The sequence below is a fragment of the Amphiura filiformis genome, chromosome 3 (assembly GCF_039555335.1).
Source record: "Amphiura filiformis chromosome 3, Afil_fr2py, whole genome shotgun sequence".
Classification (NCBI taxonomy): domain Eukaryota; kingdom Metazoa; phylum Echinodermata; class Ophiuroidea; order Amphilepidida; family Amphiuridae; genus Amphiura; species Amphiura filiformis.
Genome location: NC_092630.1, coordinates 34,434,132 through 34,447,683, shown reverse-complemented (window position 1 = coordinate 34,447,683; position 13,552 = coordinate 34,434,132). Strand labels below are relative to the sequence as shown.

Here is a 13,552-nt window from a genome sequence, read left to right as displayed (position 1 = left end):
AAAAGTATCGCCAAATTTGAATTTCGCTCTGGTGCACCAGAACGAAATTACAACACATTGTCTATGGAGCAGTGTAATACACATAATCATGCATAACTCGCAAACGCAAAAATCGGAATCAACTGAAATTTTGGAAATAAGCTTTTTCGTGGATATCTACTGAAAATGTCATAAAAAGAGGATGCTAGGATCACGAAATCCTCCTTTAAATGGGTGGATTTTTTTTTTTTTTCCTCCTTCATGTCTTAAAAAGAAACCAAAAATATATGTTGCGTAGATGACATTGGGGGATCGGGTTGGAGAAAATTTCTTGGTCTAAACTCTAGTAAATCTTGTTCGAAATGTTCTAACTTTCGTACGAACAACCAATAGCTTGTGATACGAAGTTAGAACTTGCAAGGATGTTATCGTATGTAACGTACTTGTTTACATGTACCGTACGTGTGATACGTACATGTACGCAGTTGCCATACAGAGTACAATGTCATGCATATGAATAAAAACTTCTTCCTCAAGTTAGTTATTGTCTCTAAAATATCATGTAATAGTTCGTGACATATTACCGACACACTGTACTATAATATTTTATTAAATCTTAATACCTGTACGTACGAAAAACGTCAATATTTGTTCTCCTAACAGCTTCAATCAACGCCATGTTTCTGCTGTACATGCACCCACTGACCTCCAGCAGTATTGCCAAAAATGTTAGCCCAAATCGCGAGTCAAATAATTTAAAAGTCGCTCGATTGTTTTTAAAATTCATACATTGGTATCTATGGGATAGCAAAATACCATAAATTGCCTACGCCAAATTTGAAACCATCTTAACCATCAATTGGTGTCTATTGGACAGGAAACTGTAGTGTGGAAAATCTTCAAAAGTCATCCTATTGGGCTACTAAGTCGCTGCTTTGCCAATCCTGAACTCCGCGCGTGCTTATTCCACCAGCCGCTACACTGCGCATGTACTGTGACTGATTATGTACCGGATGTACCCAATTGAAAACGCATAACAAGCTTTCATCTCTAGCGTGTACATCGGTGACAGTAAATCGGGCATGATCATTCGTCGGAGCATCGCACTGCTGTGACCTAAAACTTCTCCGGAATGTACTTCAAAGATGTATTTTTTCTCTAAAAGTAAGCCAACTTGAATCCAAAGATACATTATGTTAGTCCACACACACACCCAGAGCTACCCAGTGGTGCAGGGGCAAACAACACACTGCACACCCAGAGCTACCCAGTGGAGCAGGGGCAAACAACACGCTGCACACCCAGAGCTACCCAATGGAGCAGGGGCGCTTAACATGCTACACACCCAGAGCTACCCAATGGTGCAGGGGCCAACAACATGCCACACAACCAGAGCTAGCCATTGGTGCAGGGGCAAACAACATACTGCACACCCAGAGCTACCCAGTGGAGCAGGGGCAAACAACACGCTGCACACCCAGAGCTACCCAATGGAGCAGGGGCGCTTAACACGCTGCACACCCAGAGCTACCCAATGGTGCAGGGGCTAACAACATGCCACACAACCAGAGCTAGCCATTGGTGCAGGGCAAACAACATACTGCACACCCAGAGCTAACCTGTTGTGTAGAGGGCAATCAACATATCCCAGTGTTGTAGGGGCAAACAACATGCCACACACCCAAAGCTGCAGAAAGCCGAATCTTGGACAGCTATCCAGTTACCCTGACAATTGCTTTATTCCGTATGGGAGTCTGAGCTGGATTTTTGACCAAGATTATGCTTGTTGCCCAACAGCTACCCATTGGTGCAGGGGCAAACAACATGCCACACACCCAGAGCTAACCATTGGTGCAGGGGCAAACAACATGCTACACACCCAGAGCTAACCATTGGTGAGGGGCAAACAACATGCCACACACCCAGAGCTACTCAATAGTGCAGGGGCAAACAACATGCCACACACCCAGAGCTACCCATTGGCGCAGGGGCAAACAATGAACACACAACCAGAGCTACCCACTGGAGCAGGGGCACACAATATGCTGCATACCTAGAGCTACCCAGTAGTGCAGGGGCCAACAACATGCCACACACCCAGAGCTACCCATTGGTGCAGGGGCCAACAACATGCCACACACCCAGAGCTACCCATTGGTGCAGGGGCAAACAACATACTGCACACCCAGAGCTAACCTGTTGTGTAGAGGGCAATCAACATATCCCAGTGTTGTAGGGGCAAACAACATGCCACACACCCAAAGCTGCAGAAAACCGAATCTTGGACAGCTATCCAGTTACCCTGACAATTGCTTTATTCCGTATGGGAGTCTGAGCTGGATTTTTGACCAAGATTATGCTTGTTGCCCAACAGCTACCCATTGGTGCAGGGGCAAACAACATGCCACACACCCAGAGCTAACCATTGGTGCAGGGGCAAACAACATGCTACACACCCAGAGCTAACCATTGGTGAGGGCAAACAACATGCCACACACCTAGAGCTACTCAATAGTGCAGGGGAAAACAACATGCCACACACCCAGAGCTACCCATTGGCGCAGGGGCAAACCAAACAATGAACACACACCCAGAGCTACCCACTGGAGCAGGGGCACACAACATGCTGCATACCTAGAGCTACCCAGTAGTGCAGGGGCCAACAACATGCCACACACCCAGAGCTACCCATTGGTGCAGGGGCCAACAACATGCCACACACCCAGAGCTACTCATTGGTGCAGGGGCAAACAACATGATGTACACCCAGAGCTACCCTGTAGTACAGGGGCAAACAACATGCCGCACAGCCAGAGCTACCCATTGGTGCAGGGGCAAACAACATGCTGTGTACCCAGAGCTACCCTGTAGTACAGGGGCAAACAACATGCCGCATGCCCAGAGCTACTCAGTAGTGCAGGGGGCGATCAACATGCAACACACCCAGAGCTACCCAGTGGTGCAGAGCCAAACAACATGCCACACACCTAGTACCTAGAGCTACCCAGTGGTGCAGGAAAATTGTGTATGTTAAAGAACTTAAAATTTTTGCTCTAATCTCTCAACAGAATTATCTGAGTGGTACTGGGTTCCCATTGAAGCCTCGGTTTGCGCAACACCTCTGCCATCAAATGATAACATCTGTTTAGAAGCTGATGAGGTACCTCAATGGAGTATCACAAAAATGTGCATCTCCAAAGAACTCATTGAATTAGGAAATGTCATCAATGTCACCATAAATGGTACCACACTGCCAGCTATTATAGAGACTTCTAACACATCTAACTTGACAGCATGTTCAAGGCAACAAGATGGTAATGTCCTAATATATTTCTATCCTTGCCAAGGAGATTATGTATCCTGCCCAGGTATGTGGACCTTGGTGTCTAGTTTTAAAGGTAGTGTGTGTCTAAAATTGTGTGAGATTCCTTTTTCCTTTGCAATAACAAAAATAGATAAAATTTAAAGCCCCTTAAAGGAGTATTTCGTGATCCCAGCATCTTCTTTTTTTCCATTTTTCATTCTTCTTTTATGTCATTTTCCAGTAGATATCCACGAAAAAGCTTATTCCCAAAATTTCAGTTGATTCCAATTTTGCGTTTTTGAAATATGCATGATTATGTGTATAACACTGCTCCATAGGCCACTGTGTTGTAATTTTGTTCTGGTGTACCGGAACATATTTAAAATTTGACAACATTTTTGGTAAATGAATTAATCTGCAAGAAATATTTTGTACATTATGTAGGTTTCCAGTAGTATAAAAATCTCAACTTTTTTTGAGAAAAGTGGAGGGGCGAGGCTGTGGATCATGAAATGCCCCTTTAAAGTAATATTAAAGTAACCTACTTTGCCCTACCCTCACTCAGAGAAGATATCTTACACTTCCCATAATGCATTTCTCACATTTCAATTTTCTGTACTGATTATGTAATGCAACATGGGTCGATAGTGACAAATATACCTCAATGAACAGGGCACATCCAGATCTTGCAAAAGGTGTTTATTTCTTGACTATCAACTCATGTTTAGTAATAGCCAATCTATTCTCAAAATGAAAACAAAGGAACCTGTACGAAATAATGGGAGTGTCATTTGATGAAATGAGGTGATGTATCATGTTGCAAAGGGTAAGATATCTTCTCTAGCCCGAACTGATCCATAAATTGCTCATAGCTCATGGTTTTCATAAAATATCCCAGTTACCCCCTGTGTTTTTTGTTTTTTTGGTGTTTTTTTGGTTCCTTTTTTTAGTTGATGGATATCACAGCATTCATATTTGTTTTTGAAGATGAATAGACTGCCTTCCTCATGCAACTTGAATTAATGTATGAACTTTGTTGTTGTAAAATTTATGTTTGTCTTTATCAAGATTGTTTCCATATTTGCTATATATTTCTGAAATGTATTAACAAATGAATGATAGTTTTAAAAATGTCAAATCAGAAATTGAATAGCTTGATTGGAAACTCAGTTGTTGTTTTTTTTGGTAAAACTGAATTGGACTTCATGTTACGCCAAAAACAAGAAAGTCTGTCTCAGACAGAAATAGGGCCGGTCAGCCGGCCATTGGCCTGTAACTTTTTGGCCTGGCCGGTAACTTTTCTGACTGGGCCGGTTGGCCGGTAACTTTTAAGGTCAAGCCTGGCTGGCCTGTAACTTTTTGAGGCATATTTCGAACACTGGCTACGCGATATGCGATTTTTACAGCCAAGACAATATTTATGTACTTTGTGATTTATTCAAAAACATAAGCATAGTAATATACATACACAGTAGTGAATAGTTTTGTTTGTCTCTTTTACAATTGTGGCAAAATGTGTACAAAATAAAACAACCAAAAAAAAAAAAATAAAAAAAAATACCCAAAACTCCAAAACTCCAAAAAAATATGGAAAAAACATATGGAAAAAAAATTAATGAATTTTATCATCAACACATAGTGCTAAGCGTTAATTGGAGAGCACATAGCATTGCGAGCGGGTGTCTGAGAGAGACTTTCTTTTTTTTTGGCCTTAAATGGTCACATTTATTTTGGCATGAAATTGTCAGAAACCTTTCCTGACAGTTAATATTACTGATATTATTTCATATTGAGTAATTTTGAGTAAAGAATAACAAAATTGAAATTTTATAGAAATCATACATTATGGCTTTAACATACTATCAAACTTGTAATTGCAGAGTTTGTTCATGTGGGCTGCTGGAAGAAACACTCAGGTCCTGATAAACTTGAACCTGCAATAAACACAACACATGATATCCTCCTAGACTGGCGATATGCTGACAGACCTGATGCTATACATCGCTGTGGTTTGACAGCTATGTCAGCAAATAAAGGGTATACAGTGTTTGGGGTACATAATGGTGGGGAGTGCTGGTCTCATGATAATATATGGAAATTCCTTTGGAGAGATGCAATTGATACATGTAGCGAAGGCAAGGGAGGAGAGGATTCTTTTGACCTTTATGTCATTCAGGGTAAGCAAGGGTTAACTAGATCTATTGCAAGGAGTGAAAGGTTTAGTATCATAGTAACACAGGACACACCCTGCCCCTATCCCCCCCCCACACACACAGCAACCACCCCCCCCCCACACACACACCCCCACACACAATCAAAGTGATGTAAATGTAAACATTAGAATCACACAATTACAAGTATGGCAAAATAGGATGCAAAGATGGGCATCATTTGATATCACTGGAATTTATTCTTACTTCGATTAATTAGGATTGGAATCACTTAACGCGGCTGTGTACTCTAGCCATTGTTTCTTTCTCAAAATTGAGTTTTTATGATATGTTTGTACCTTGTTATGTTTTTATAAATACAAGGAATGAAAATCCAGATTTGTAAACTCCAACTGCAATATTTTAAGGATTTTATTTCACTATTCCACTCATGTTTGAAATTGAAAAGGAAAGAAAATCTTTGTTGTACCAGCAAGGTACACGCGCGAACAACTCATCGCGTTATGTGTCGCGCAATTTGTTAATGCACAAATACGCGACGCATACGCGACGCTTATCTGCATGCGCGGCGCATCTTATGGAAACACCACAGAAGCACTGATTTCACAAAAACCTAGTGGTCAAATGGCTCCGTTTTAGCTGATAAAATGTGGGTTTTTTCAAGTTCTTTCCCCGATTTAAATATCAAGTTATGAATGGATTTCGCTCAAACTTCTCAAGGGGCTGTGGATTTACCCGATGTTCACGTAATATAAGTTACAAAAACGAAAACTGTCGCATTCTCCTGTGAGATTCGATGAAAGTGCAAAGTGTGACCACTTTAAACTTCAACGGCCATTATTTCAATGTTCATTTTCTCGGTAAAATGACGATTTAGGTACACAATAACTCAATAAATACAGCATCTATAGGTAAGCAAAAATGATCATCGTAAAAAGCATGATCGACTCAAGAAACAGTTTTCTCATTTTTTTATATTTTGGTCTATTTCTGATTTTGGGCATCATTTTGTTCAAATAGGCGTTTTTGAATTTTAAAAAGTTCATTTTGATGCCTTATATGGTCAATATCTCAAAAAATAAGGCCAATATCAAAAAAATTAAAAACCGTTTTTGGAATGGAGCCTCAAGATTGAGCTAAAAACAAAATAAAATATTTTTGGAAAGAGTGTTTTTTGTTATGATGTACCTAACAAATATTGCCAAAAACTCACTTTTTGTGATTTTCTTCAAAATTGTTGTTTTTACCCCAAATCTGTATTTATATTAAGATTTATTGATGTCTTGCCTTCATAAAAATTTATACTTTTATATGTTTTGCGCGAATAATTACAAAGTTATTGCACTTTTACTACATGCCTGTCTGAGAGTACACAGCCACCTTAATCATATCTTTCCTTCTCAGACTGAAATTTGAAATATCTAAATTTTATAACTTGCATATCTCATAATTTGCAACATTAAATTGGATCAAAGCAGACATAGGCAGTTATTTTTCCTTCACATAAATATTAGTAGATTTTCATATTATTTCACATACATTATGTCACCAGGTGAACAGGAATTTGTTTCAAGTTGGACTGAGTGGTCATCATGGACATCTTGCAATGCAGGGTGTGAAGGTGGTGAAGAAAAAAGACGGAGATACTGTATAGCCAGCAAAGATCAACTCTGTGATGATAAACCATGGAGGACAAAAGAAATGCAAGAACAAGGGTGCAATTGGGGCACATGTCCATGGAATGCAATACGCCCAATTACTGGTAGGTAATACAATGTAATTGACAAGCAGGTTAGTAGAAGAAAAAACCTGATTATGTGAGTTATTTATTAAAATATTGTTTCCTATTTCCAAAATATCTTTCTGTATTACCGTATAATACTAAATTATTTAATAAAACTATCACTTAAAGGAGTATTTCGTGATCCTAGCATCCTCTTTTTATGACATTTTTCAGTACATATCCATGAAAAAAGCCTATTCCCAAAATTTCAGTTGATTCCGATTATGCGTTCGCGAGTTATGCATGATAATGTGTATTACACGTCCTGCTCCATAGACAATGCGTTGTAATTTCGTTCTGGTGCACCAGAACGAAATTCAAATTTCAAGATATCTTTGCTAAACGAATTAATCTGCAAGAAATATTTTGTACATAAACATTATCATGATTTATGTAGCCATAGGTTTCCAGTGATATAAAAATCTCAACTTTTTTTGAGAAATGTGTGGGGATGAGGCTGTGGATCACAAAATGCCCTTTTAATAATACCTTCTAATAAATATGAAGTGTTTTCTTCAGTAGACAGCATCATTTAGATATCTTGAGAAAACAGCGTAATTTAGTGCTGTCTATTATAGAAAGCAGGCAGTGTTGTCTTGTTTATCAATTATGTCTTGTGGAAGACATCAAGAAATTATGCAATCCGCAGAAAACAACTGAATATATGACTAAATGATGGTGTGTACTTAACAAAACACTGAATAAAGCTGTCTACTGAAACCGACTAAATAATAGAACATTGTACTAAATGATGCTACCTACTGACAACAGTACTATGATGATGCTATCTACTGAAGACAGCAGTGAATGATGCTATCTACTGAAGATAGCACTAAATGATGCTATCTACTGAAGATAGCACTAAATGATGCTATCTACTGAAGATAGCACTAAATGATGCTATCTACTGAAGATAGCACTAAATGATGTTATATACTTCATTAATATATTCTTGTTCATTGATTGGTTAAAAGTGGATCACATGACCAAAAATAGTTCTACTATCGGTACTCATATCCGTAAATAGTACCTCCAAAATGAGCCGTAAATAGTACCTCCAAGCCGTAAATAGTACTTTTGACCATGCCTTCCGTGTGCGCGCATTCGATGCGACGAACAGTTCACGCACGCTTGAAACCGCCATAAGCGTGATTTCACGCTGCTGTAATTGGTTAGCCCGATTTTCGCCTATTCGATTTTTTGTTGGGCAAAATATAGGTTGTGCTTAAATTGGTCGTGCTGTTCACTCAGGATAGAAGCTGGAGAACAACGTCAAATAACCAATCTTTTAACCAATCAATGAACAAAGAACATATTAATGAAGTATATAAAACAAATATTTACTGCCTTTATTCGAAGTTCTGGTTGAGATCAATTAATACTATTTTCCTTCGGGCTGAGCCCCTCAGGAAAATAGTACTATTGATCTCACCTCGGGCCCATAGTTTTAACCAGAACCTCTCATGGCAGTATATATTTGTATACTGTCTACTGAAGATAGCACTAAATTATGCTGTCTACTGAAGATAGCACTAAATGATGCTGTCTACTGAAGACAGCACTAAATGATGCTATCTACTGAAGATAGCACAAATGATGCTGTCTACTAAAGATAGCACTAAATTATGCTGTCTACTGAAGATAGTACTAAATGATGCTGTCTACTGAAGATAGCACTAAATGATGCTATCTACTGAAGATAGCAGTAAATGATGCTGTCTACTGAAGATAGCACTAAATGATGCTGTCTACTGAAGATAGCAAATGATGCTGTCTACTGAAGATAGCACTAAATGATGCTGTCTACTGTAGATAGCACTAAATGATGCTGTCTACTGAAGATAGCAGTAAATGATGCTGTCTACTGAAGATAGCACTAAATTATGCTGTCTACAGAAGATAGCACTAAATGATGCTGTCTACTGAAGACAGCACTAAATGATGCTGTCTGAAGATAGCACTAAATGATGCTATCTACTGAAGATAGCACTAAATGATGCTGTCTACTGAAGATAGCACTAAATGATGCTGTCTACTGAAGATAGCACTAAATGATGCTGTCTACTAAAGATAGCACTAAATTATGCTGTCTACTGAAGATAGCACTAAATGATGCTGTCTACTGAAGATAGCACTAAATGATGCTGTCTACTAAAGATAGCACTAAATGATGCTGTCTACTGAAGATAGCAGTAAATGATGCAGTCTGCTGAAGATAGCACTAAATGGTGCTGTCTAGCAGTAAATGATGCTGTCTACTGAAGATAGCAGTAAATGATGCTGTCTACTGAAGATAGCAGTAAATGATGCTGTCTGCTGAAGATAGCTCTAATTGTTGCTGTCTAGCAGTAAATGATGCTGTCTACTGAAGATAGCAGTAAATGATGCTGTCTACTGAAGATAGCAGTAAATGATGCTGTCTACTGAAGATAGCAGTAAATGATGCTGTCTACTGAAGATAGCTCTAAATGCTGTCTACTGAAGATAGCACAAATGATGCTGTCTACTGAAGATAGCAGTAAATGATGCTGTCTACTGAAGATAGCACTAAATTATGCTGTCTACTGAAGATAGCACTAATTGTTGCTCCCTACTGAAGATTGCACTAAATGATGCTGTCTACTGAAGATAGCACTAAATTATGCTATCTACTGAAGATAGCACTAAATGATGCTGTCTACTGAAGATAGCAGTAAATAATGCTGTCTACGGAAGATAGCACTAAATGATGCTATCTACTGAAGATAGCAGTAAATGATGCTGTCTACTGAAGATAGCACTACATGATGCTATCTACTGAAGATAGCACTAAATGATGCTGTATACCAGAGACAGCACTAAATATAATTCTGCTCTCCTTGTGACTCATCTGGTAAAGGCAGGGCTGATGACTAATGATAAAAAACATCGCTGATTGTTGGCTATACTTGCCTGTCCTGTAAAAATGCCCGAATTGGCTATCTATTGGCGACCCTCTTCTCCAGGTCACTTGTGCCTGGCCAAAGTTTCATCAGCATTATCTCCTAGATTTCAGCTGTCAGCTTATGCCATCTACTGAAGACAGCAGTAAATGATTCTGTCTACTGGAGGCAGCAGTAAATGATGCTATCTACTGAGGACATCACAAAATGATTCTGTCTACTAAATACAATACTTAATAATGTGATCTACTGAAGACAGTAGTTAATGGTGCTGTGTACTGGAGACAGCAGTTGATGATGCTATCTACTGAATACAACACTAAATGATGCTGTATACTGAAGTTGGCACAAAATTATTTCTAGTGAAGACAACACAAAAGGGTGCTGTCTACTGAAGACATCACTAAATGATGCTGTCTACTGAATACATCACTAAATGATGCTGTCTACTTAAGACGGCAGTAAATGATGCTATCTACTGAAGATAGCACAAAATGATGCTGCTGACTGAAGATACTAGATAGCACAAAATAATGCTGTCTACTGAAGACAGCAGTAAATGATGCTGTGAATACTGAAGATAGTACAAAATGATGCTATCTACTGAAGACAGTAGTAAATGATGCTGTCTATTGACGATAGCAAGAAGCAAGATATGATGCTGTCTATTGAATACAGCACTAAATAATGCTATCTTCTGAATGAATGATGCTGTTTACTGATGTTAGCACTAATGATTCCATCCAGTGAAAATAGTATGTTGCTATTTACCTTTGTCAGCAATTTGGCAGTACTATAATCAAATTAAGTAATTCTTGGCCAAACTGGAACATGCGCATTGCGTCCATGTAGTGTACTAAGCATGTAAGCAGTGTAAGGGCGTGTATACTTTCTTCTGTACTGCGCTATATTCGTGTGTGTTTATCGCAGAGCCACTAGCGTTCACAGTGTTCCAGTTTGGCCAAGAATTACTTAATTTGATTATAGTGGGAGATAGTTCAGTGTAAACTACTAAATGATGAAGTATACCAAATGCTGCTGTCTGCTCAAGATGGTCAAATGACAATACTGTCAATACATGATGTCAGTATGTTTTACAAATCTAAATCTAAATTACTTTCAGGATATTGTGTTAGTGTCAATGGCATACTATAATTTTATTGCTTTATTCTTGTAGGTCTTTTGTCTGCGTCACTGGGCTGTTGGAAACATCCAACATCCCTCTCTATCTCTCTGGAAGATTATGGCTTTGATGTCCTTGATCCTAATGGACGCAGTGCATACATGGAAAAGTGTTCAGTAGCTGCTTACATATACTACCAATCCAACATCTCTATCATGACCAATAAGAGGATATATGGTTTGCAACACAAGGAGTGTTGGGTTGCTGCAGAGACTGATATTTTGCATTACAGAGACAATGGTCCCACATATGATTGTAATGATGAAATGGCAGTGTACATATTTGTTGACCAAGGTAGGCCTTGTTGCTAAGATGTGTCAACATTTCTTTGTTAAGGTACAAAAAAACAAAATATATTGAGTTGATCAATGAAAGTGAAAAAAGTTCTTCAGTTTAAGAATTTGTGATCTGTTCTGTTTAAATCAGACAGAACTAGGCACCTACATGCTACTGATTACAGAATTTTTGCCTACTTCATGCAAAAGCATCGAACATGTGTCCTGTACCATAATGCAGTTAACAGTGCTAAATCAAGATTCTACAAATTAAAAGGACTGCATTTAGGGTAAAAGAAACTGGTCAAGTTCCTTGATTTAGAGACAAACAAGAATATCAGATCAAATTTAGATAAGGAACGTGTCGGCCCCTGTCCCGTTTGATTTTGTAAGAACAGGATACATTTACTGGTACCAGGTGGACACACACCCCCAAAGAGTGTGAGTTTACTTATAAAATTAAAATAAAAAAACGGCTCCCAGAAATTTTTATCTAGTTTTTAAACATTAATAAAAAAACATTTTTGGCCAAAAAAACAACAATGTTTTTTGGGATTTTGGACTAAAATGAGGATTTTGGCCCAAATTTGACCTCACAGATGAACATTTATCAAGTCTTTGCCATTCTAAATATGTATACTTTTATATACTTTAGACCAACAATTTAGCAGTTATTAGGCCCAAAAGTTTCCATAATTCCAGGGTTAAAGACCACTCTTAAGTTCAAAAATACTTGGTATTTATCATAAATTGATTCTTGTTATACATAATGTTGCGATACATATTTGTTACAGATCCTGGGATGCCAATTGATGGTCAATGGGGTCCATGGCAACCACACTCTAGCTGTTCCAAGCCATGTGACCATGGTTTGCAAGAAGAGATACGACAATGTAATAATCCAATTCCATCTATGGGTGGTTTAGAATGTACAGGACCTTGGCATCAGAATGCTAGCTGTAATATAGAAGCTTGTCCAGAAACATTTAGTAAGTCTTCCCATGCAGGATGTCATAAGTTTACAATCATTATACTGCTTTGAATTCAAGTAACATGTTGTTTGAAATGACTATGTTCAGTTAGTAGCATCAAATCAATATGAATTAAACAAATTTCACCATAAGAAGACCAGCAAGTGACAAACCATACACACTTAAGAATATAATAGGATTCTCACTTACATGTATACTGTAAAAGTGGACATTTTTGTGGTACATTAATTTTCACGCTATGGTCTATGTAGGTCTATGTAAGAAAACTCAAAATAAAAAACAAGCAATGTAGTTCAAAATCGGCAACGCGTGACAAATTACACACACAAAAATTACCATTTTACAGTAGCTAATTTCTAATGTAATAGTGGATTGTGATTTATGAAAAATTAATTTAGAAAATATTAACCAACAGAATTAACCCTAACAAGGAACATGCTTTTTTGCTATCGGAAGGCAGAGAAGGAAAGAAAAAGGAGAGAAGATGAAGAATGATTTCACTTGGCACCCCCGGGAATTGACCCCGGGACCCCTCGGGTGCCACGCACACGATCACCGACCTCATGCCATGGGAGAGTCGCTTGCCCGGCCAGCGACTTGGTGCCCATAAATGACTTAGGGTGATTGCGCAATGCCATCACGTGCAATGCATGCATGCCCAGTGGTTTTCCTTGTAAGATTTTGATGTGTTAGGGTTAAAAAACCTTAAAAAACCAATGGAATGTTTTATTTTACCTGCACAAACATTTGCTCTAAAACTGCTCACACTTTCTACATTTTCCTTCAAAAGTACAGGATGACCAGCCACACTGAAGGTCAATTTTCCAGACTTCCTGTGTCACAAACAGTAATGGCAGCCACCAGGGCCAGTATCAATGAATATATAAATTTGAATCAATAAATTTGATCTTACTTACTGGTGTTATGCTACAAATTATTTCTTG

At 38.5% G+C, this 13,552-nt stretch overlaps 1 protein-coding gene across 1 annotated transcript in view; it reads left to right on the top strand.

The window, feature by feature from the left end:
- Window positions 1-13,552, top strand: part of LOC140148411 (adhesion G protein-coupled receptor B3-like) — an 82,850-nt gene that overhangs the window by 47,954 nt on the left and 21,344 nt on the right. The window contains exons 4-7 of the mRNA XM_072170342.1: window positions 5,164-5,460; window positions 7,007-7,216; window positions 11,336-11,635; window positions 12,411-12,605. Coding sequence (XP_072026443.1) covers window positions 5,164-5,460; window positions 7,007-7,216; window positions 11,336-11,635; window positions 12,411-12,605 — 1,002 coding nt within the window. The remainder of the gene's footprint in view (window positions 1-5,163; window positions 5,461-7,006; window positions 7,217-11,335; window positions 11,636-12,410; window positions 12,606-13,552) is intronic.